This window comes from Pristiophorus japonicus, chromosome 13, assembly GCF_044704955.1.
Source record: "Pristiophorus japonicus isolate sPriJap1 chromosome 13, sPriJap1.hap1, whole genome shotgun sequence".
Taxonomy (NCBI): Eukaryota; Metazoa; Chordata; class Chondrichthyes; family Pristiophoridae; genus Pristiophorus; species Pristiophorus japonicus.
In genome coordinates, this window is record NC_091989.1 from 151719563 (window position 1) to 151745215 (window position 25653).

The 25653-nt window shown below is 45.7% G+C and overlaps 1 protein-coding gene across 4 annotated transcripts in view; it reads left to right on the forward strand.

Moving 5' to 3' along the window:
* The window catches only part of zfpm1 (zinc finger protein, FOG family member 1), a 193101-nt gene that overhangs the window by 92226 nt on the left and 75222 nt on the right, over positions 1 to 25653 (forward strand). For all 4 annotated transcript variants that reach the window (XM_070898136.1, XM_070898134.1, XM_070898137.1 and 1 more), the window contains exon 3: positions 17417 to 17512. In XM_070898136.1, coding sequence (XP_070754237.1) covers positions 17417 to 17512 — 96 coding nt within the window. The remainder of the gene's footprint in view (positions 1 to 17416; positions 17513 to 25653) is intronic.

Below are 25653 nucleotides of genomic sequence, written 5' to 3' on the forward strand. Positions count from 1 at the left end.
GGGCCACATCCAACACCCTTTTGAATATATCCAATGAACTGGACTCAACAACTTTCTATGGTAGAGAATTCCATAGGTTCACAATTCTCTGGGTGAAAAAGTTTCTCCTCATCTCGGTCCTATATGGCTTACCCCTTATCCTTGGACTGTGACCCCTGGTTCTGGACTTCCCCAACATCGGGAATATTCTTCCTGCATCTAACCTGTCCAATCCCGTCAGAATTTTATATGCTTCTATGAGATCCCCTCTCATTCTTCTAAATTCCAGTGAATATAAGCCTAGTCGATCTAGTCTTTCTTCATATGTCAGTCCTGCCATCCCGGGAATCAGTCTGGTGAACCTTCGCTGCATTCCCTCAATAGCAAGAATATTCTTCCTCAGATTAGGAGACCAAAACTGCACACAGTACTCAAGGTGTGGTCTCACCAAGGCCCTGCACAACTGCAGCATGACCTCCCTGCTCCTATACTCAAATCCTCTTGCTATGAAGGCCAACATGCCATTTGCTTTCTTAACTACCTGCTGTATCTGCATGCCAACTTTCAATGACTGATGTACCATGACACCCAGGACTTGTTGCATCTCCCCTTTTATTAATCTGTCACCATTCAGATAATCTGCCTTCCTGTTTTTGCCACCAAAGTGGATAACCTCACACTTATCCACATTATACTGCATCTGCCATGCATTTGCCTACTCACCTAACCTGTCCAAGTCACCCTGCAGCCTCTTAGCATCCTCCTCACAGCTCACACTGCCACCCAGCTTAGTGTCATCTGCAAACTTGGAGATATTGCATTCAATTCCTTTGTTTAAATCATTATATATATATATAGTAAATAGCTGGGGTCCCAGCACTGAACCTTGCGGTACCCCACTAGTCACTGCCTGCCATTCTGAAAAGGATCCATTTATTCCCACTCTTTGCTTTCTGTCTGCCAACCAGTTCTCTATCCACGTCAATACATTACCCCCAATCCCATGTGCCTTAATTTTGCACATTAATCTCTTGTGTGGGACCTTGTCAAAAGCCTTTTGAAAGTCCAAGTACACCACATCCACTGGTTCTCTCTTATCCATTCTACTAGTTACATCCTCAAAAAATTTTAGAAGTTTTGTCATGCATGATTTCCCTTTCATAAATCCATGCTGACTTGACTGATCCTGTCACTGCTTTCCAAATGTGCTGCTATTACATCTTTACTAATTGTTTCCAGCATTTTCCCCACTATCGATGTCAGGCTAACCGGTCTATAATTATTTGTTTTCTCGCTCCTTCCTTTTTTAAAAAGTGGGGTTACATTAGCTACCCTCTAATCCATAGGAACTGATCCAGAGTCCATGGAATGTTAGAAAATGACCACCAATGTATCTACTATTTCTAAGGCCACTTCCTTAAGTACTCTGGGATGCAGACTATCAGGCCCTGGAGATTTATCGGCCTTCAATCCCATCAATTTTCCTAACACCATTTCCTGACTAATAAGGATTTCCCTCAGTTCCCCCTTCTCGCTAGACCCTCGATCCCCTAGTATTTTCAGGAGGTTATTTGTGTCTTCCTTAGTGAAGAGAGAATCAAAGTATTTTTTCAATTGGTCTGCCATTTCCTTGTTCCCCATTATGAATTCCCCTGATTCTGACTGCAAGGGACCTACATTGTTCTTCACTAATCTTTTTCTCTTCACATATCTATAGAAGCTTTTGCAGTCAGTTTTTATGTTCCCTTCAAGCTTACTCTCGTACTCTATTTTCCCCCTCCTAATTAAACCCTTTGTCCTCCTCTGCTGAATTCTAAATTTCTCCCAGTCCTCAGGTTTGCTGCTTTTTCTGGCCAACTTATATGCCTCTTCCTTGGATTTAATCCCTAATTTCCCTTGTTCGCCACGGTTGAGCCACCTTCCCCATTTTATTTTTACGCCAGACAGAGATGTACAATTGTTGAAGTTCATCCATGTGATCTTTAAATGTCTGCCAGGGACGTCAGTTATGAGGAGAGGTTGGAAAAGTTAGGGCTGTTCTCCTTTGAACAGAGAAGGTTAAGAGGTGACCGAATAGAGGTTTTCAAGAAGATGAGAGGTTTTTATAGTGTAAATAGGGAAAAAAATATTCCCTCTGGCAAATAGGTCAATAACTGGAGGTCATAGATTTAAAATCATTGGGAAAAGATCTAGAGGGGAGATGAGGAAAGTTTTTTTTCACTCCGAGTTGTCGGGATCTGGAACGCTCTGCCTGAACAGGTGGTGGAAGCTGATTCAATAAATAATTTTAACAGTGTTGGACAGGTACTTGAGGATGAGGAATTTACAGGGTTACAGACAAAAAGCAGGGATGTGGGTCTAAGCACAACTGCTTTTTCAAAGTGCTAGCACAGGCATGATGGGCTAACTGGCCTTCTGTGCTGTAAGATTCTATGATTCTAAAGCTGAATCTACTCTGAATGCTACCTAATGAATGCTGTCTACAACTTCAACTTGTAATTACACCCTGAGCTGTGCATTCGAACATTTTCTTTGTTCATAGGCAGTGAGGAAAACAATGAAGTTTTAACAACATATTCACCAAAACCCCACATTTTTTCCTGCTCTGTTACTTTAAGCACATTATCATTTAATATGTATTCCACATTCTCATTTCTTCTATCTATTCTCATGGTTTTACACTTGGTCAGACATTGGTTAACAGCATTGATGATTGCATTGCATTTGGTGTTGTCTGCAAACTTGAAAAGTATAATGTCCTCAAAGTCAGTTACAAAAATTATATAAACTGTGGTTCCAACACTGACCCTTGTGTGACCCTTGGGTGAGGTGCTTGATTTGTCGTATGCTCCTGCTTTTTGTGCTCGGCTTCCGTGTGCTCCCGGCGAAGAGACTCGAAGTGTTCGGTGCCTTATCGGATGCTTCTCCTCCACTTTGAGCAGACTTGGGCCAGGGATTCCCAAGAGTTGGTGGGAGATTGCATTTTTCCAAGGAGGCTTTTAGGGTGTCCTTGAAACTTTTTCTCTGCCCTACTTGGGGCTCGCCTGCCATGACGTAGCTCGGAGGAGAGCGCTTGTTTCAGGTGTCTAGCATTGAACATGCGGACAATGTGGCCCGCTCACCGGAGCTGGACGAGCGAGGTCAATGCCTCGATGCTGGGGATGTTGGCCGGAGAGAGAACGCTGACGGTGCGCCTATCCTGCCAATGAATTTGCAGGATTTTGCGGAGGCAGTATTGGTGATACTTCTCCAATGCTTTGAGATGCCTACTGTACATAGTCCATGTCTCTGAAGCATATAGGAGGGCGGGTATCATTACTGCTCTGTAGACCATGAGCTTGGTGCCAGGTTTGAGATCCTGGTCTTCGAACACTCTTCCTCAGGCGGTTGAAGGCTGCACTGGCACACTGAAGGCGGTGTTGGACTTCGTCATCGATGTCTGCCCTTGCTTGATAGTAGGCTCCCAAGGTATGGGAAGCAGTCCACATTGCCCAAGGTCTCATGGATCTTGATAACCGTGGAGCAGTACTGTGTGGCGAGGGCAGGTTGGTAGAGGACCTTTGTCTTATTGATGTTTAATGTGAGGTCCAGACTCCCGTACGTGTCTGACACCTCCTCATGTACCACCAGCTGTCCATCAGTCCAGCCGAATACTTTGCCATCAGTGCCACATGCTCTCCTGCAGGACAGGGCCAAATGCCTTTTGGAGTCCAGATGAACAGTATCTACTGCCTCGCCTTTAGCCACCAGATCTGTAACCTCCCCAAAATCCAGAAATCTCATCCGTTAGTCTGAACCAGTGCTGGGTCTCTCTAACCGGATCCTATCTTTCCAGATCATCTTCTCTGCTATCAGTCATTAAAGTCTAAATTATATGGGCCGCAATCGAGGTATGGCTCACAGGACTGTAATTTGAATGGTGTTCACTAGCCCCTATTTAAAAAAAATAAAATAAATGGGGGTCACATTTGCTATTTTTCAATCCATTGGGATATTACCTGATTCCAATAAATATTAAAAAATATCTGAGGATATTTACAATTACTGTATTATCTTTCTCTGTCTTCATTTCAACCTTAAAATTAATAACTTTATAATCTCTAGATACAAAATGTCCCTTATTTCAACTTGGCCCATTACTTCCTGTTCATTAGTTAGGATACAAATCCAATGTTGCTTTCATCCCTTTGGGTCCCCCCACATGTTTAAGAAAAGACTTGTACTTCACTGAATTCTCTCGTGCATTCAGATTGTCGCCACTATAGGGTCCAGTCTGTCATACTGATTGAAATCCCTTTGATTGCAACTGTGGCCTGAGCGCTAAATTATTTTTAGGACCTCCCAGAGCAATGAGTTTTATGATGGTCTTTCATCTTTCAGTATTTTTGACTGTGCTTCATGGAGGGGCGGGGGACTTTGTGAAATATGTTAAAAATGCTACTGTTGAGCTAAACATAGCTCTCAAGGTTAAATTCACAAGACAACAAGGCTGGGAGATATAGATTAGGATCCAGTGCCTAAACCATTGTGCTGCAATTAATGAAATACAGTTCAACATTCAAGTGATTGTTGCAGCTGCGACAACAAGAACTACATCTTGCATTCATACAACGCCTTCAAAGTTGAAAAATGTCCCAAGGTGCTTCATGGAGGCATAATCAGATAAAATTGGATGCTGACCCAAAGGAGGAGTTATCCGGGGGGGTGATCAAAAGCTTAGTTAAAGTGGCGGGTTTCAAGGAAGGTCTAAAAAGAGATGGAGAGAATTCCAGTGTGTGGGTCATAGATGGCTGAAGACACTGCCACCAATGGTGGTTCAAGGCAGGGAGCAGGTAATGGAATACACCAAAGGCCAGAGTTTAAGGAACAGAAACTTGGGGAGGGGTTGTATGGCTGGAGGAGGTTACAGAGATGGGGAAGGGTGAAGTTATGAAGAGAGGAGAATTTTAAACTGGAGGTGTTGGAGGACCATAGTGAAGAGAGTGGAGATAGAAGAACGGAAAGGAGAGCACTGGAATAGTTGCATTTGGAGGTGATAAAGGCATGGATGAGGGTTTCAATAGCATATGGGCTAAAGTAGGTGATGTTCTGGAAATGGAAGTAGTCGGACTTTGCGATGGAGACAATATGCGGGTTGGAAATTAAGTTTGGGGTCGAAAGTGCACCGAGGTTGCAAACAGTCTTGCTCAACATGAGATAGTAGCTGGGGAGTGGGGTGGAATCGGTGGCAGGTAAGGTGTTTGTGGCAGGTACTGAAGGCAATGGTATCGGTCTTCCCAATGTTTAACTGGAGGAAATTGCAGCTCATGCACATTAAGATGTCTGACAAATAGTTTGACAACACACAGGCTGTGGACGGGTCGAGAGAGGTGGTAGAGAAGTAGAGCTGAGTGTCGTTAGTGCACATGTAATAGCTGACCCCTTAATTTCAGATGATGTCAACAAGGGGCAGCATGTAGATGAGTTTTCTGCAGTTTTCAGGGCAATATTTATCCATCAACAAACATCACTGCAACAGATTATCTTGTCATTATCCCATTGCTATTTGTTGGGACAGTGCTGTGTACAAGTTGGCTGCCACATTAAAACCGCAACTACACTTCAAAAGTAGGTCAGCTGTGGCATAATCGGCGTGGTGCAGCACAAGAGGTCGGGGGCGAAGCCAGGTCCCGGCACTGAAAACAGTGCCGGGACCTCTGCACATGCGTGCTCGAGTGTGCGCGCATGTGCAGTAACTCCTCGCCCCCGAGGCTGCGTGAGAGGGGCTCGAATGTGCTCCCCGGGCGAAGATCGGGACTCGGGCCTCCCTCCCTCCCGTTCAGCCTCCCTGTCCCCCCCCCCCCCCCCCCGCCTCCCTCCTGTACAGCCTCTTACCCCAACCCTCCCATTCAGTCTTCCCCCTCTCCGCCTGCCTGGCATTTCGCTGGGGGCGGGCCCCACCCGAAGTGTCGGCGGCGACCTGGCCCGTTCAGCCTAATCACCACACCTACCCCCCCCATTCATTACTCCCCCTCCCCCCCACCCCTGTTCAGCCCTTCCTTCCTCTCCTTCCTCTTCCTCTCCTCCCCAGCCTTCCTCCCCCCCCCTTCCGTTCAGCCCCCCCCTTCCGTTCAGCCCCTCCCTCCCATTCAGGTCTCTCTCCCTCTCTCTCCCCCTCCCTTCCCCCTCTTTCTCCCTCCCCCCCCGTCTCTTTCTCCCCCTTCCCCCCCCCGTCTCTTTCTCCCCCTTCCCCCCCCCCCGTCTCTTTCTCCCCCCCCCCCCGTGTCTCTTTCTCCCCCCCCCCGTGTCTCTTTCTCCCCCCCCCCGTGTCTCTTTCTCCCCCCCCCCCCGTGTCTCTTTCTCCCCCCCCCCGTGTCTCTTTCTCCCCCCCCCGTGTCTCTTTCTCCCCCCCCCGTGTCTCTTTCTCCCCCCCCCCGTGTCTCTTTCTCCCCCCCCCCCGTGTCTCTTTCTCCCCCCCCCCGTGTCTCTTTCTCCCCCCCCCCCGTGTCTCTTTCTCCCCCCCCCCGTGTCTCTTTCTCCCCCCCCCCGTGTCTCTTTCTACCCCCCCCCGTGTCTCTTTCTCCCCCCCCCCCCCCGTGTCTCTTTCTCCCCCCCCCCCGTGTCTCTTTCTCCCCCCCCCCCCCCGTGTCTCTTTCTCCCCCCCCCCCCGTGTCTCTTTCTCCCCCCCCCCCCCCGTGTCTCTTTCTCCCCCCCCCCCCCCGTGTCTCTTTCTCCCCCCCCCCCCGTGTCTCTTTCTCCCCCCCCCCCCCGTGTCTCTTTCTCCCCCCCCCCCCGTGTCTCTTTCTCCCCCCCCCCCCCCCGTGTCTCTTTCTCCCCCCCCCCCCCGTGTCTCTTTCTCCCCCCCCCCCCGTGTCTCTTTCTCCCCCCCCCCCCCGTGTCTCTTTCTCCCCCCCCCCCCGTGTCTCTTTCTCCCCCCCCCCCCGTGTCTCTTTCTCCCCCCCCCCCCCGTGTCTCTTTCTCCCCCCCCCCGTGTCTATTTCTCCCCCCCCCGTGTCACTTTCTCCCCCCCCCGTGTCTCTTTCTCCCCCCCCCGTGTCTCTTTCTCCCCCCCCCGTGTCTCTTTCTCCCCCCCCCCGTGTCTCTTTCTCCCCCCCCCGTGTCTCTTTCTCCCCCCCCCGTGTCTCTTTCTCCCCCCCGTGTCTCTTTCTCCCCCCCCCGTGTCTCTTTCTCCCCCCCCCGTGTCTCTTTCTCCCCCCCCCGTGTCTCTTTCTCCCCCCCGTGTCTCTTTCTCCCCCCCCCGTGTCTCTTTCTCCCCCCCCCCCTTGTCTCTTCCCCCCCCCCCCGTGTCTCTTTCTCCCCCCCCCCCCCCGTGTCTCTTTCTCCCCCCCCCCCTGTCTCTTTCTCCCCTCCCCGTGTCTCTTTCTCCCCTCCCCGTGTCTCTTTCTCCCCTCCCCGTGTCTCTTTCTCCCCCCCCCGTGTCTCTTTCTCCCCCCCCCGTGTCTCTTTCTCCCCCCCCCGTGTCTCTTTCTCCCCCCCGTGTCTCTTTCTCCCCCCCGTGTCTCTTTCTCCCCCCCCCGTGTCTCTTTCTCCCCCCCCCCGTGTCTCTTCCCCCCCCCCCGTGTCTCTTCCCCCCCCCCCCCCGTGTCTCTTTCTCCCCCCCCCCCGTGTCTCTTTCTCCCCCCCCCCCTGTCTCTTTCTCCCCTCCCCGTGTCTCTTTCTCCCCTCCCCGTGTCTCTTTCTCCCCTCCCCGTGTCTCTTTCTCCCCTCCCCGTGTCTCTTTCTCCCCTCCCCGTGTCTCTTTCTCCCCTCCCCGTGTCTCTTTCTCCCCCCCCCCTGTCTCTTTCTCCCCTCCCCGTGTCTCTTTCTCCCCTCCCCGTGTCTCTTTCTCCCCTCCCCGTGTCTCTTTCTCTCCCCCCCCCCCACGTGTCTCTTTCCCCCCCCCCCACGTGTCTCTTTCCCCCCCCCCCCCGTGTCTCTTTCTCCCCCCCCCCCCCCCGTGTCTCTTTCTCCCCCCCCCCCCCCCGTGTCTCTTTCTCCCCCCCCCCCCCGTGTCTCTTTCTCCCCCCCCCCCGTGTCTCTTTCTCCCCCCCCTCCCCTCTCTTTCTCCCCCCCCCCTCCCCTCTCTTTCTCTCCTCCCCCCCCCCCCCCTCTTTCTCTCCTCCCTCCTCCTCCTCCCCTCTCTGTCAAAAGCAGAGAGACACTGACAGAGGCAGAGGGAGACTCACTGAGGGGGCCATGCTGTTGGAGGGCTCCCGGTGCTGCAGTGGGTGAGTAGAAACTTAATGTTTTATTGATTGATTTTTATTTATTTATTTATTTATTTATTTTGATTGATTTATTTATGATTTATTATTGATGATGGCTCTTTATTTGTAAAAGTGAAATGTTTAATGTTTGTAAACCCCCCCGCCCCATCTCTTGTTCCCTACGCCTGATTTATAAGTGTAGACAAGGTTTTTCTGAGTGTACAAAAATCTAAACTTACTCCATTCTAAGTTAGTTTGGAGTAAGTTTTCGTTGCCTAAACTTGCAAAAACAGGTGTAAGTGGCTGGACACGCCCCCTTTTGGGGAAAAAAAAATCTGTTCTAAAATGAAACTATTGCTCACTAGAACTGGAGCAAACTAAATGCCGAGAATTACAATTTCTAAGATGCTCCATTCTAAACTAGTTGCTCCAAAAAATAGGAGCAACTCAGGCCAAAACTTGAACCCACAGAGAGGCCAAAGAGAAAGAAGACAGAAAATGCACCATGGTCACATGCACAGTCATTTGTGATTCTATTCATTCAAACTAAGCAGGGGGTCATTGCCAAGTTAAAAGCTGCCACTAGAGTCAGGGTGGCTTGAAAGAAATAAATGGAGACTGGGATGGAGAGGAGGTTTAGCCCTGAAGGACAAAAACAGCAGAGTTGAATTTCATATACCTCGTAGTACAGAAAGTAAGATCATTCTTAAAATATGTTCAATAATCCACAGATGATGAATAGCATGGCAAGTTTTGCCTATGTATGGGAAGTGAAGTGAAGCGGAGTCAAATAACATTTAATTACAACTCTATATATTCTATTTAATGTTTTGTACCTGGACTCGTGTCAGCTAGTTTTCACTTGATCACCTTCAGAGAGATTGAATAAGTATGTGCGCAAAAGATGTGAGTATCTGTTTCAGGTCATAAGGTATTATTGCGGGGGGGAAAATTGCGGTCAGAGGCTTCCTTCGTACGAATGCCTCTGACCCGGAAAAAAATCTATGAAAGTACCTGGTGGTCCCGGAGGAACGTAGGATCCTGGTCGGAGGCCTAGATGCACTGCGCAGCGCATGGGGAGATGACTTCGAGGTACGTACTTACAAGCTGGAGTCACGTGTGCCTGGACCAGCAATCACTAGGTAGTAATCTCATTGATAAAAATGGGAACTCCATTTTTACGAGTTCCCATTACCATCAATGCAAAATAACCCGATAACATTGAAACGCAGCATAATAAATAAATAAAACACCTCACATATTTAAAATTAGTTGAAATTAAATTTTTAGAAAAACAAATATTTTTTGGAATTTTTTTATCAGGCGCAAAGGTTTGAAGGATATTTGTTGGGCAAATAACCCAATCTCTGCTGCGTGGATGTCCTTCCTTTGGGGATGCGGAGGATCTGGCGAGAGAAATCTTGACGGATTGGAAACGCTGGTTGGTTTTCGGCGCATGCGCATGGCGCCCCAAAAACCGGCTTTTGTGAGGCCTCGCTGGGTGCGTGCGCACTTCGTACGGACCCAGCGAGGCCGCAATTTTTGGCCTATTGTTATACCCCCTGGATTTTGCCACGCAGCCTGAATTAACTCCTATAAAAGTAAGACACTCCAGAGAGTGACTGACTCCACTGAACTCAAAGCAAGTATATGTGGTACACCCACATTTGTAGTATGGCCTGTTGACATTTTTTACTGTAACTTACCTCCCACCCCTCTATTGTCCAGATCGATCCAAAAAGATTCTGCCAATTCCCAGTTCCTTCCTCTCAACAATGCATAAACCTTTCCTGATAAAAGTTCCACCACACCCTTTTCTTTCCTTGCCTGTACACATAACTGCAGATTTTTTTCTCCACTCATCCTTGTCCATTAGACAGGTTTCAGCAAGTAGTACAGTGTCTATTAGCACTTGATTTACCATACTTCTAATTAATCCATTTTATTTGTTATTGTCTGGCATTCATATAAATGCATCTTGGTTTATTCCTTGCTGTATTCATACACTTCCTTGTCTTGGTTCACACTTCCGCTCCACCTGCTTCCCTAGTTTAAATCCTTCCTAACTGTTTAATTTATTCTGTTGACTAAGATTAATGCGCCTCTTCTGATTGTAAAGCCTTTCCTTCCCTCAGAAGTGGTTGCACTGAGCCAGTTGTTGAAATCCTCTGTCCTACACCATGCATCAACCTGCCTTCTCTGTCTATTTTACAGGGTGTATTCCTGAGATTTCTATTCTTGAAGTACTTTCCTTCAATATTTTTCCTAGCTCCTGAAATTTAATTTGGTCTACAAATGATTTGGTTTTCATGTTTCATGTCTGATTTATCCCCTTCCCATCCCAGGATCTGATCCATCCGCTTGGGTCAACTACCAAACTCTAGTACAGGTTGAACCTCCCTTATCTGGCACCCTCGGGACCTGGCCTGTGCCGAATAAGGGATTTTGCCGGATGAAGGGAAGTCAGTGGCCCGGGGGGGGGGGGGGAAAGGAAGGTCGGCGCCCTGGACGGGCCCAAAGTATCAGCAGGCCGCGAAGGAAGTGTCGGTGGACCAAGTGTCGGCGCGGGCCGAGTGTTGGAGCAGCCCCAACGGGTGTCTGCGCGGCCACAGCGGGCTGTGTGTCGGCACGGGCCCAAAGGTGGGGTGGAGGTCGACCGCATTCTGTGCATGCGTCCCCGACCGCTGGAATCATGCCGATCGAGGGGTGGTGCCGGATAAGGGAGTCCCAGATAAGGGGAGTAACACACCATTCTTACTCATACTTGCAACAGATTCTATCAATCCCAGTTACATTAGAATCCCCTACAACTACAGTGTTGTCCAATCTTTATCTGTTCCCTGTGTCATTGACCTGCTTGTAATTTCCATCCTCCATGGTTCTTTCCTCATCTCCTATTGCCTATTCTTTTCACATTCCCTGGACTGCCAGCTATATTTTAGTTTTCTGCACTGTCTTCCTCTAACTCGGTGGTGACAAACCTCATGAAAAGTATCTTCCAGTTATTTGTTTCTTGTGGGGCTCATTTAGTTGGTACTTCATGCAAGTGTACTTCCCCAGAGTTGTTGTGGATCCTGGATGCTTGGTGTTCACAACAACCATCTCAATTTAGGCAAAGAAAAGAATTTACATTTGCATAACATCTTTCACATTCTCCGGGCATCCCAAAGCGGGTCACAGGAAATGAGTTACTTTTGAAGGATAGTCACTGTTGTAATGTCGGCACTTTGCACATAGTAAAGTCTGACAAACAATAGTGAGATGAATGCCCAGTTAATCTGTTTTGGTGGTGGTTCAGGGAGGAATGTTGGCCAGTACACTGAATGAACTCCCTCCTCCTCTTCAAATAGTGCCATGGCATTCTTACATTCAACTGAGTAGGCTGATGGGGCTTGGTTTAACATATCCCATTTCTGCATAATTATGTGGCTTTATCATAGGTTTTGATGCAAGTATTAAAACCCCAGCGTCAAAAGGTTGAAATATGCCTCGTATTGGGAAAGTTGTTCGTGTAGCAATCTACAGAGTAGCCATAGAGCTGATGAAGAATTGGGGTGTATAACTTACAATTCCAGGCAATTTATTTCTTACAGGACTTGTTTAGTTGGCACTTCATGCAGAAATGTTGTACATCCTGCCTGTCTTACATTTACACCTAACAGTATGAATTTTGTGGTGAGATTGAATGATATCTACCTAAGCAAGTCTTGCATTGGTAACCCCAGCGAAAGTTGTCTGAGAGAATTGTAGCACATGGCAATCATAACCAAGGTGCATATGAAATGCCAAGAGGCTGAACTAGAAATGGATGGTATCCCTGCATTACTGTCCTTTGGAACATTTGAGGGCTCAGAGAAGGATTCAACCGCTCAGAGATGGATTCAGGTTGAAGTTTATTTTAAAAAATGAGTAAAAAGCTCAAGAAAATAGTTGGGACTCGAGCTGGATATTGCTCGGTCAGATTGGATTAAAATTAATATTATTGTACTCCAGACTTTTGGCTACGAATGAGCAAAAGCACCAGTATAAACATTTGGTAATCAGTTTTCCTCCACAATGAATTGTGTTTCTACAGTGAGATACTGAAAGACTCTAACTTTCTCTTTTTGCATGCAGTATATCATTTGCTTCTGTGCAGAGATTCCCTTTATAACATTCTTAAATACAACTTGGTGTAAATCAATATTTCTGAAATGCACATGATTGAGGTGACTGCAAATTACAAGAAAGTATTTTTGAGTGGACTGTACAATTTTACCATTGTCCACTATTAAATTTTTCTTTCAGAGTATGCACCGAGAAAAATCGAGTTTAGGAAAATAATTTGGAAATGCTCCAGAAAAGGCAGCTTGTTTTTGCTAGACTTTGCCCTCGCTGAAAAACAGGGAAGTGTACACTTATCAGATGTGAGCTGAGACAGGGATTAGGGTTCGCGAGTTTGGAAGCAGAGTGTATGTTACACCTGGTACTGGTTTGTTTGTCAAAATGATAAGTTGATAACAATATTAAGGTCATGTAGGAGGGCTATATTTCCAATAGACTTTTAAAAAAAAAAAATGGATGAAAATTAAAAATGAGAATACCTGTACCATGTTTCCTGGTTTATTGCTATTCTAATAACTCATAAATATAGGTTACCAGCTTTTTGATTTGTGATAATTTTGTTATCCTTTCAAGTGTTGACAATCTAAAAGTTAGTGATGCGGCGGAATAGGTGTTCATGATTCATCGATTTGAAAATGTTAGTTATCATGGCGTCAATGTAAAGACAAACATGCACTTTGGGCAATAATCTACAGCACTGTCAGATGCAGGGTAACCAGGTAAGCTTATCAAAGCAATCTTGTTGCCATAAATATAGAAAAGTATCTTTTATCAAGCTGCTATGAAAACACATTGTGACAGTTGTTAAGGCACACCATTACTCACCATATTAAACAAATAATTCCAATACAGTATTTAGATGGCTTTTTCGATAGCTGTAGCATGAATCCCTTCCCATGCCAACTGTACTTAGAATGAGCTTTGTCCATTGGTTAAAAATAATGGTCACAAAGAACATTAGTTAATGTAATTTATCTTTTCAACAGTGAGCTTTAATCTTTTGGGAGACCCATCTCGGTGGAGTTACTATGTTTGACAATATGGGAGTATTGTATTAACCCAAAGATTATTGATCCAGGACATTAATTTGTGGCTTCAATTGTATGTTAATTCATTTGCTTCTCTTTTATAGCAGCACATGTAGAGTTAAGTTAACTTGTGCAACACTATAAATCCTGAGATTTGCAGGTTCCAGCCACTGGAGCTTGTTCCGACATTCAATTAGGTCATGGTTGATCCGTACCTCAAGCCCATTTACCTGCCTTTTCTCCATATCCCTTTGATACCTCACCTTACAAAACTCTTTACTGATTTCAGTCTTGAAAACTTCAATTGACCCAGCATCCAGAGCCTTTTGGGGGAGAGAGTTCCAGATTTCTACTACCTTTTGTATGAAGAATGGCCTGGCTATAATAAGATTATCGCTCCCTTGTTCTAGATTCCCAACCAAAGGAAATTATTTCTCTTTATCCTATTGAATTCTTTTGTCAATTGAAACACTTCTATTAGATAACTATACTTGAAGAAACATGAGCAACGTTTCTGCAACCTAGCCTGATAATTTAACCCTTTAAGCCCTGGTATAATTAAGTTTCCTGTACTGTTGCTGAATTATCCACTGATAGAATGAAAAGAGCTGTCAGCCTTTTTCATTCTGTCAGTAGAAAATGGAACAATGATGAAATGGCTGTGTGAGCTTTTTTTGAAAAAAAGACAGTTGTGTTACCCGTGATTACACGGTGTTGTGGCAAAGGGGAAGCAATGATTTAGAATGGTGTTGTTTAAGTTGTTAAAGCTTATTTTTCCCAACAGTATTGTGCTGCATTTATGGGGTTGAGATGAGGAAAAGCAAGCACATTACCCCAAAGGTGCAGTATAATGATGGTATAAATTTAAATAGCTATGCACTTGCATAATGTTTGATTGCAGTTTGGGTAGAATGGTACAAAACTATAATCTTGAATTGTTCTGAAATTGCACTGCAAAAGCTGTCCAGTAAGAGTTTCTGAAATGGGCACGACTTGCCACGAACGCCTCATTTCACACTCTTGAGCAAAACGTATCTTTCACAAAGGTAGTCTTAAGGCACTTGGGACAATTGCTGAATTAGACCCCCCTAAAAAAAAATTATGCCTCTAGATTCAGGAGACATATTCTACCAAAAACTATGAAGTATGCCTCTTATTGAGCATAATTGCTGTATGGCAATTGAACAGTTTCAGTTACACAGTAATGTATTGAGCACAAAAGAGAATGGGTAAGCTTTCTTACCTGGACAGTGACCAAGATAGAAAATGGAAAGGGAGATTTTATTAAAATCTTCAATAAAATGTAAGAGGATTAATGAGACATTCTTTGCACATTGAATAAGGGAATTTATTTTTAACTTTCAATTTAATATATTTGGGTATTCTAAATATTGATTTGATTCTAGATAAATCTAAATAGCTTGATGGAAGTATATGGATATTGTTTTGACCAACTGAACTTAAAATAACTTTTCAAACACATAATCTAGAGTCTTGGACCTATATACATTCCACATGCATTGTTAAGGGTTTTGAATAACTTGGGCATGTAGTCATTTGCATTTGGAAATTTGATCATCTTTACAACTTATAGTTTTGACATATATGGTCTACTGTTAATTCAAAGTCACTTAATTCAAAAATAAAGTTTTGACATTAGAGTAGAAAGGATTTTATCTTGTACATGGATACTATGTATTGTGTACTGTTGAAGTACTTCACTGTTTGCAGTGCCTTGGCCTATGTTTGGCTCATGGTCAATACACTCTGGGTGCTGTTCTTTAAAAATTCATTCTCTGGATGTGGACATCGCTGACCAGGCTGATATCTATTGCTCAACCCTAGTTGCCCCTGAAAAGGTACTGTGGGCCATGTTCTGGAACTACTGCCATCCTTGTTGTGAAGGTGATCCCACAATGCTGTAAGGAAGGGAGTTCCAGGATTTTGTCCCAATGATGATGAAGGAACGGCGATATATGTCCAAGTCAAGATGGTGTGTGACTTGGACATGTAGACTTGGATACATGTAAATGACTATAAACTTGGTAGAAAACTTGGGAGGTGATAGTGTAACCATGCACCTGCTACCCATATCCTTCTAGCTGGTGGAGATTGCGGGTTTGCAAGAACACCCAGAGCTCAGTGAGTGGGTGTGCATCTCAAGTGGCCATTGTGTATTTTATTCCACTTGCTCCAGTGCTGGTCCCCGTCTGCACTCTCCAACACAGTGAATCAAGTTTCCTGATAATAGAGCAGCTGTTTTTGATTTTGCTCATGTTGTAATGAACCCCAATGATCTAAAACCACCTTCTGTCCTGTGCTTTCTACATTCAAATCACCAATTATGGCCCCATCACTATTCAAAATACTTCAGTCTGTCAGTACAAGTGTTAGTGCCAATTGGACTTGTTTCTGTGAGCTACAAGCATTGAGCGTTTGTTTGGTGTCAACGGGCAAGGACTGTTTCTATAAAGTCGAATCAATCCTGCATTTACACTATACCAAATGTATCTGGAAAAAGAAAGAGACTTGCGTTTTCATAACGCCTTTCATGACCACCGGATGTCTCCGCCACAGGAGGGGATAAAAGAAAGAGCACCCCAGGCCCAGCGCAGCGCCCATCCAACCTACAAGAGAACACCATCAGCTAGCCACCGTGGGGGGTGACGTGAGTGGTTCTAGGAGGGCGACTGCATTGACGTCACCAAATTCCAGGTAGTCGATTGGAGTGTGGACGAGACCAGCGGCGAGGTTGGGACCCAGGTGCAGGAGGAGCGGAGGTCGGGAGCGGCGATCGGAGGTGGTGAGCAGTGGAGGAATGAAGAGATCGGGTCCCGGGAGTGGTGTGGCCAGGGCCCAGCAGCGAGACAGAGACCCAGGAGTGGGGCAGTGTAGACTAGCAGTGGGGTCGAGGCCTAGGAAAGGTGCAGCACGGGCCAGCAGCGGGGCCGTGAGGCCCACACTGCGACCTATGAGTTCCAAGGACAATAGGAGTATGTGTTCATACTAGGCCCATGCAGCGGAGCTTGGTCACCGTTGTCTTGGATAACCCTTGCCACTGGACCAAGACCTTGCTCTGTCAAGTCCATGTGGTGGCTGGTGTGCAAAGGTCACCTCACGTTAAAAGAATTCACAGTGTCATCTTCCACCCTTCAAGATGTAGTTCGGGACCTGGAATGTCAGATCCCTCATAGAAACACCTGAGAAATCATTGTTTTGGTGTGGAAGAGGGTCATCCTCGATTGAGGGACTGCCTGCCTAATACTATACTACGCGTTGATTGGGTGATTCCCCAACGTATATAGAATTTGAATGTCCTTTGGTTTTAAGGTGGAGCTGCTTTTGCCATTGAAAGATGTAAAAACAAAAATATATCATCTAAAGAAGAAACTGCAAGTGTTTGTAAACTTGGCCAGTGATTTTGGATACTGAAAGGTTGTCTGCTATGTGGGTCACCTTCTGTGCAATTATTTTGGGGTAATATATAGAAGTCATTTTTTTTAAACTAACATTTGGAGAGTCCAACAAAATCCTACTGGGAATGCTCTCTGATCTTAATTTAAATAATTTTACACTGCTGTGGTGAAATTAAGGTGTCACTTAAATGAAGAACATGTATACGGAGCAAGCTCGAGGCCTATTCCTGCTCCTATTTCTTATGTTATGTTCTACCTTCTAGCCTACATTATAGGATCTTCAGGCTGATCACATGATTGCTACACATTGCCAGAAGAATTTGAGCAAGTAGGCCCTCCCTCAAAGATTGAGAGTTCATTCCTGTTGTGGCACTACTCCTATATAAAAAAAATATTAGCATTGATTTTTTTTGACTCAGCAATAGATATTTTAATGCACCTTTTCCTGACATATGGGCTATCTGCCCTGGTATTTCTGTACCCAAAATCCGTGAAATCCTTCCGCGGTACATATGGAATGTGTGGGTCCAAAGCTCTGGCTATCTACAAAGTTCTAGAAGTTATTTAAAAGCTATGTTCAATTCATGTGCGAAAAGCATTGTGCTGAAGGTGAAATTATAAATAATAATCTCCATTATTTATGACATTGAAAGTTTTTTGATTCATTTAAACTCTCCGTAACCACTGCCTTTTGTATTTTTAGACCAAGGGCTACAGGATGTACCAAAGACACCTGAAGAACCGGAAGTGAAGTGGCCAGCAGACAACATGAAAGATTCAGAAGTATGGCATATGCCAGGTAAACCTGATGGTTTTGTGCAGCTAAAAGTTCTAGTTATAGTCTGAATATATATATATACCTCGTAGCCTTAAAGGGACGCAAACCTACAATTTAGTAACTATCGCATTTCTGGCTATTTTAGGCAATATTTCCACAAAGAATTTGGAAGAAAGTCACTTTTAAATATATATTTGTGGATTTTTTTTTAAAAAGATGAGTGGTTAAAAAGCTTTCATCTCGTTCTTCGCCAGACTGTAAATAATTAATTAATTAGCCTGTCTTGCTAATCAGTAAACACTTCATACTTGTTGGCCGAGATTTCCCGGGGGGTCAGCGAGTGGGATCGGTGGTAGATTGGGTGGGAAAATGGTTTTTTTGACAACGGGTTAGAAACCCATTGCAACGCGCCTTTCCCAATGTCGGGTCTGTCAGCTTGAGCAGACCTGACAGGTAGCAGCGGGCAACTCAATTAAACTCATTAACATCTAGTTGACAGATGATGGCTTTTTTAAACTTACCTGTTGACTTTAACTTTATGGCCACAGAGACCACACTTTTTGGGACCACGGCTGTCCACCTGAGGTGGGAGTTCAGTGACCATTGCTCCAGCTGATTACTTGACCGCTTCAAATGTACAGTAAAAGCTTCCATCACTTTCCTCAGCCATAAGCTGTTTCTCAGTCAATTTCCAGCACAGATTCTGCAGACTTTCCACTTTCCACTCTCCATCCAGTCCACCTTATTGGAAGAACTCTCTCACCATTGGCAGAATGCCTCTATCATTTCTACTTCACCTGCCATCTCTTCCATCAACATGGGTGCCCTTTATACTCTCTCACCTTGGTCCTCAGAATCAGTCCCCGATCAGCCCCAACATCAGCAGCACCAGGCACACCACCAACAACACTAACTTTCTTCGCAATCACCTGATACTGCGCAGGGCATCAGCACCCGCGCATGTTGCTGTCCGGGAGGCCAGGGATGGCCTCACCATGGCCAGATTTACTTTACTTGATGCTGTACACCCTGGCTGCCACATGATGCGCTAAGTTGGCGCCACCCCACCCAACACTATAAAGCATCCCTACAATGTACAAGCCATTCCTTTCACACTCATCACCATTGCGGGGGATACCTTTATGTCTCTCCATTCACTGCAACTCACTAAGCTACTTCTCAAGGTGCACGCAAATCTGTCCAAGAATGGAAAGTGTTGAAAATAAAGGTTTCAATGTTTGACAATCCATTAACGGAAACTTTACATGAACCTTGCATAAAATACAAATGTGTCTACCGTGTGTGTTGTTAGTTGGTATGATTGCACTAGGATGAGGGTGAGTGTGGTGGCTCGTGAGATGGGAATGTGATAATGTAGATAGATAGAGAGAGAGGGAAGGATGGAGTTGCAAGGTAAGTTGGTGTGAGTAAGGATGTGCAGGAGTAGGGTAAGGAAGGCAGAGTGAGGGGGATGTGATGAGAGGCACAGCAGGATGAAGGTGAGTGTGGCTTTATACTAACATTTTGTGATCTAATGAGATTATTGAAAGTTTTGCACCACTGCAGCCAGGTCCTCCTGACCACATCCCTGCTTGTGACCAATGTGCAACCAGGCTGTGTTGGTCACCTGGGAAGGTGTCTTCCACCCATTGGAAGAGAAGACGACCTCCTTGCGGGCTGTGACTCCCTCCATAAGCCTCTGGAGGGAGTGCTGGGCAAACCTGGACCTCAGTAAGTGTTTGAAGCACCTCAATGCTGTAGAACACTCATAGCACAAATGTCAAAAGAACATTGGCCATGGTCCCTTTAAGGAAAACGGCTGCCGACGCGACATGAATGATGTCACCAGATACGCTTCCTCTAATTGGATCGGCAAACACGCTGGGCGGGCCCTATCAATGGAAATTCATTTACCAGAGCGGGGTGGAGCTAGCAGCGGCCGTGACCCGCCACCAACCCTGGCCGCACTGGACCCACCGGACCCACCAAGGAAAGGAAAATCTCGGCTTTTGTATTGGGAAGCCTTTGGTCTCTTGTGGACAGAAAAATGGTCAGGTTTTGTAAACGGAAAGCTGCAAAGGCTAACTTTGACTAGATGGGAAGAAAAATGTAGGAGGTTAATTAGCAGTTATTTTGTTTGTCAAGCAAGATGGCCCACTGATGAAGGGTCGTGTACCATTATAATGTCAATCCAAACAGGATTTTTTTCTGTTTGTTCAATTGCTGTGAAATAAAACAGCTCAACTATTGATATCTGGCTCCATTTTATAAGTATTTTCTTGGTCACTGTCACAAAGATTAAAGAGGCACATGTATGAAAGACTCATGCCCACTTCAGATCATAAGGGCATACTATTATTCTTCCCATTTCTTAATATTCATATTTAGCATGCATTTCATGTTTGTTACACTTAGTTCTTATGCTACGATTTTGTTATGTTTGGGTATTCTGTCTGGGTAATAAGCTTAACTATTGGAATATATACTTCGCATTATATTTGTCGTTCAGTCCTCAAGTATAGGTGGAGCTGCTGCTGCTTCAAGATTTGTTTCCCAGCTCCATTTCTTTAGATGGTACTGCAGTTAAGTTTTGTTTTAGTGCATTGTTTTCCATAAGTAACCATGCCATATAAAGTTTATTTAAATCTTAGCTTTTCAGTTAATTGTACCCAAATTTTAAGTTTAGTTAACCAGCATGCCCCTATTTCTCATCACCTTGAGCCTTTAGTCCCCCACCCTAGCCAACCTTTTCTCCCTTCTTCTCAATCCTCTAATCATCTACTCTTGGGCCATCACATGTCCCTCTCTTGCTCGGAACACTGGATGCCTGTTCGCTTTGGATGCTGCCCCACCCCCCTTGCATCATCCTTAATCCTCTGCTGCAATAGGCTGAGGTCTCCAGGTTCTGAGTCTCCACTGGCAGTGTTCCCTGCATATCATCAGCCTATCTCCTGGCCATTCTAGTCCCAAATCCTCCTTTTTTGCTGGTTTCCCAGTACTAAGTCAGGAAATATGCAATTTATTTTTTTCAAGTGCTTATAAGCTTTGAAGTTTCATTAGTGAAGGGGATATATAGGATAGGGCAAAGGAATGGGAGCTGAGGGGGGGGCGGGGGGGCGGCTGGGGCTAAGTGTAACCTGAGCAGTCCTCCAGTGACTGGGACTCTTGACTGCACTTGAACAAGAAACAAAAGTCAAATCTTAGCAAAGTTGCAGTTTTCATAAAGCTTATTGTCCGAACATAATATTTCATAACATTTAGTGTCCTAAACTGATGATATATTCAGTAGAATTATCATAGGAATCTTTGTATTATTATACATATCTAAATGTGTGCCCCGTAAGTCCTTTCTACTGTTCTGTAGTGTACAGTAAAACTCTCTCGGATATCAGTTGGATTTGTGAAGTATTTGAGATTGCACTGATTTCAGTTTAAAAGATCTATTAGTCCTTCCATTCTGCAACATTGAACAAAAAGGCAATTTAAATTTCATTTCAAATGGCAGGGGGTGGGGGGGAAATACTATTTTACTGTTCATGACTGTTATGCAAAATTCTTGACCTTTTCATTTAATCTTTAAAAGCTGTAGCCTCATTAGCCACTCTTCGAACCGATGAGCCTGTGTGAAGTTTGCCTTCCGAGCCTCTATGGAGGTGAGAGATGTGGTTTCGGAGAGGAAAAGGCTCTGACTTAAAAAAAAAATGAATAGTTAATGGTGAGGTGTTGACACACATTTAAATTTTATAAAATAAACGTGAAATTGCCATTTTAAAAAAAATCTGACATATTGTTAGACTGAGTCAGTATTCCACTGTGTGAATCTTGGTGTAAATGTTGACATGAGTAAATAATGGTAGAAAGTTGGGAGAAAGCAGGTATTTAGTGCCACTCTTTATATTCCCAACCCCCAGTAACAGGTGGAATATTTAAAAAAAAAAATAAACACAAAGTTAATTTAAAGATGGGTAAGATGAAGTGGCGGCAGCAGAACAACAGTGAATATTGTAGTTTTTTGACGAGGGTGGGTGTGACGTCTATTCTCAGATGTAGCCTGCTAGAGGAGGAAAGGAAGGTCCAGAGAGCATCGGAAGCTTAGCAGTCACAGCAGGTATTACTTCAGATGTCGTCAACAACAACAACAACAACATCTTGTATTTACATAGCACCTTTAACGTAATGAAACATCCCAAGGGACTTCCCAGGAGTATTATGAGAGAAATATTTTGACACTGAGCCGCATAAGTAGAAATCAGCACAAGTGACCAAAAGCTTGGTCAAAGAGGTATGTTTTAAGGAGAGACTTATAGGAGGAAAGAGAGGTGGAGAATTTTAGGCAGGGAGTTTCAGAACTTGAGGCCTAGACAACAGAAGGCACAGCCATTAATTGTTGAGCGATTATAATCAGGGATGCTCAAGAGGGCAGAATTTGAGGAGCGCAGACATCTCGGGTAGGGTGGGGGGGGGGTGGCGCTGTGGGGCTGGAGGAGATTACAGAGATAGGGTGGGATGAGGCCATGGAGGTATTTGAAAATAAGGATGAAAATTTTGAAATCGAGGCGTTGCTTAACCGGGAGTCAGTGTAGATCAGGGGTGATGGGTGAACGGGAATTGGTGCGAGTTAGGACACGGGCAGCCGAATTTTGGATGACCTCAAGTTTACGTTGGATAGAAGGTGGGAGGCCAGCCAGGAGTGCAATGGAATAGTCAAGTCTAGAGGTAATAAATGCATGGATGAGGACTTCAGCAGCAGATGGGGGACCATGGGAGTGAAATTGGTTTGCGGTCGTAATGTGAAACAGGCTCATTGTGAATCGGCAGCCCATTTTCCATCAAGCCAGATTTCCTTTTCCACAATGGAATCTACTGCCGTAGATCAGTTTCACCCCCTATTTTTCTTTTGCCCATCACAGAATTTTGTTTTGCTATTATACAGGATGATGCTTATGTTACAGTAACAAAGTTGCCCAACTATACTGTCAGAGCTAATGGGCAGACATTTATTTTCCCTTTGAAATGTAAACATTTACTTCCTAATGTAAATGCAGAAAAGGTGCCAATCTGTCATTTCAAAGCTGTTGTTTATTGTAAGTAATGTTCATAGCAGAGTTATCAGGTTTACTAACAACCTGATTAGTTATGCAACTAGTGGTTGGGAAAAAATATAACAGATGCTTACTAACAAATGTGACTCCAGGTTTTACATTTATTTACTGTTGCTTTTGAAGATTATAATGTTGATAAGCACTCCATTTAATCATATTAATGTAGCTTGGGAAATAACACATGCTGAAGTTGGCCAGAAGAAGAATTTAAAAAAAAATCTATTACAGCAAAACTGTAAATTATTTTCTAGATTGTGTCCAATAGCTTAATCATGTTTATTTTTTTAATATTGCACACTTAATTTCCCAGTGCTCTTTCATGTATATGGCATGCTCATTCTCACCTGAGGGGTTGGCTAACTGAGGTGCTCTGTGCACTTTCAACACCAATGCTCTTTGAAGTTAATAGAAAGTTAAATTACTTTTTGGAGAACGGCCATCTTGCTGTTTCTTGTTTTGTAACGAGGAATATTTATGGCATCCTTCTCTAAGGGCATCACATTAATGAACCCAAGCAGGTGTTTTCTCTGAGTGAACAATCAATAACTCACAAAAGACAGCAAGTACTCCTGAACGGAGACCATTCGTGAGTAAAACAAACATAACATTTTGTTTTGGATTGAAGAGTTTTTGTTGGTAACTTGTGATTACATTGCGTGACTAAGTTACGGGCCAGTAAATAATATTTGTATCCAAACTGTCATAGAGTTGTGTGTCTGTAGGTGATGAAGGGTATTAATGATTTGCCTACCAGTGGAAACAATCTTTCACTAGTTATCATCTCAAAACATTTCAGAATGTTATAAACTTGTGTTATATCCCTCTGACTTGGAATTCTGTAATTTCCTTTTCAGTATTTCTATTACAGAAGTATTTTCCTTTTTGTCCGATATTCCTGTTGGTCCTGATCACATTTTACCATCTTGTGACCTCTTTCAAGTCTAAATTTGGCAGTCATTATAGTCACCGTCTAAGCCACTTCTGAGTCTGTGATTCAAACTGCTTTAATTTTGCAGCTGTTTATGGAAATTCTGTTCCACTTTCCTGGTGAAATTAGTGGCCAAACGCTGAAGGGGAAGATCTTTCAGCTTGCTAAGGTGCTAAACATTGTTTAAGGGGTTTGCACTTATTGATACCTTGACCTTACTTGTAGGCATGTATGCTGCTGTTTTTTGTGATGTATGTTATTGCTGCCTGAGGGGTGCTGTCATGCATTACTGAACTCTGCACCTAAATAAATTTAATACCTTCAACTTGTATCACAGTGTTCCCATTCGACAAATACTTTGCAGGCACTATATAAATGTAAACTGTTGCACGATACAACAGTATACACTTAAATAGAGCTTTTAGCATTGCAGGTCATCTCCAGGCGTTTCATAGGAATTAGGGCAGTGACTGAAGAGAATGTGATAATGAGGTTTTAAGGAGGCTTGTGATGATGTGGAGAAATGTACCACAGCGTGATTTAGGGGGAGATTTCAATCCCCCCCTCCCCCCCCCCCAGCCTCTTTCAATCCCCTCCTCCCCCCCCCAGCCTCTTTCAATCCCCCTCCCCCCCCCCAGCCTCTTTCAATCCCCTCCCCCCCCAGCCTCTTTCAATCCCCTCCCCCCCCCCAGCCTCTTTAAATCCCCTCCCCCCCCCCCAGCCTCTTTAAATCCCCTCCCCCCCCAGCCTCTTTCAATCCCCTCCCCCCCCTAGCCTCTTTCAATCCCCTCCCCCCCCCCAGCCTCTTTCAATCCCCTCCCCCCCCCAGCCTCTTTCAATCCCCTCCCCCCCCCAGCCTCTTTCAATCCCCTCCCCCCCCAGCCTCTTTCAATCCCCCCCAGCCTCTTTCAATCCCCCCCAGCCTCTTTCAACCCCCCCCAGCCTCTTTCAATCCCCCCCAGCCTCTTTCAATCCCCCCCAGCCTCTTTCAATCCCCCCAGCCTCTTTCAATCCCCCCCAGCCTCTTTCAATCCCCCCCAGCCTCTTTCAATCCCCCCCAGCCTCTTTCAATCCCCCCCAGCCTCTTACAATCCCCCCCAGCCTCTTACAATCCCCCCCAGCCTCTTACAATCCCCCCCAGCCTCTTACAATCCCCCCCAGCCTCTTACAATCCCCCCCAGCCTCTTTCAATCCCCCCCAGCCTCTTTCAATCCCCCCCAGCCTCTTTCAATCCCCCCCAGCCTCTTTCAATCCCCCCCAGCTTCTTTCAATCCCCACCAGTCTCTTTCATTTCCCCCCTCCCCACCAGTCTCTTTCATTTCCCCCCCCCCCCACCAGTCTCTTTCATTTCCCCCCCCACCAGTCTCTTTCATTTCCCCCCCCACTAGTCTCTTTCATTTCCCCCCCCCAGTCTCTTTCAAATCCCCCCCCCCCCAGTCTCTTTCAAATCCCCCCCCCCCAGTCTCTTTCAAATCCCCCCCCCCCAGTCTCTTTCAAATCCCCCCCCAGTCTCTTTCAAATCCCCCCTCTCTCCTCTCTCACCCCCCTCCTCTCTCCCCCCGCTCTCTCCTCTCCTCCCCCCGCTCTCTCCTCTTCCTCCCCCCCCCCCCGTATCTCCCTCATCCACACACCCCCCCTTCATCCACACCCCCCCCTTCATCCACACCCCCCCCTTCATCCACACCCACCCCTTCATCCACACCCCCCCCTTCATCCACACCCCCCCCTTCATCCACACCCCCCCCTTCATCCACACCCCCCCCTTCATCCACACCCCCCCCTTCATCCACACCCCCCCCTTCATCCACACCCCCCCCTTCATCCACACCCCCCCCCTTATCCACACCCCCCCCCTTCATCCACACCCCCCCCTTCATCCACACCCCCCCCTTCATCCACACCCCCCCCGTCATCCACACCCCCCCCGTCACCCACACCCCCCCCTTCATCCACACCCCCCCCGTCATCCACACCCCCCCCGTCATCCACACCCCCCCGTCATCCACACCCCCCCCGTCATCCACACCCCCCCCGTCATCCACACCCCCCCCGTCATCCACACCCCCCCCGTCATCCACACCCCCCCCGTCATCCACACCCCCCCCGTCATCCACACCCCCCCCGTCATCCAC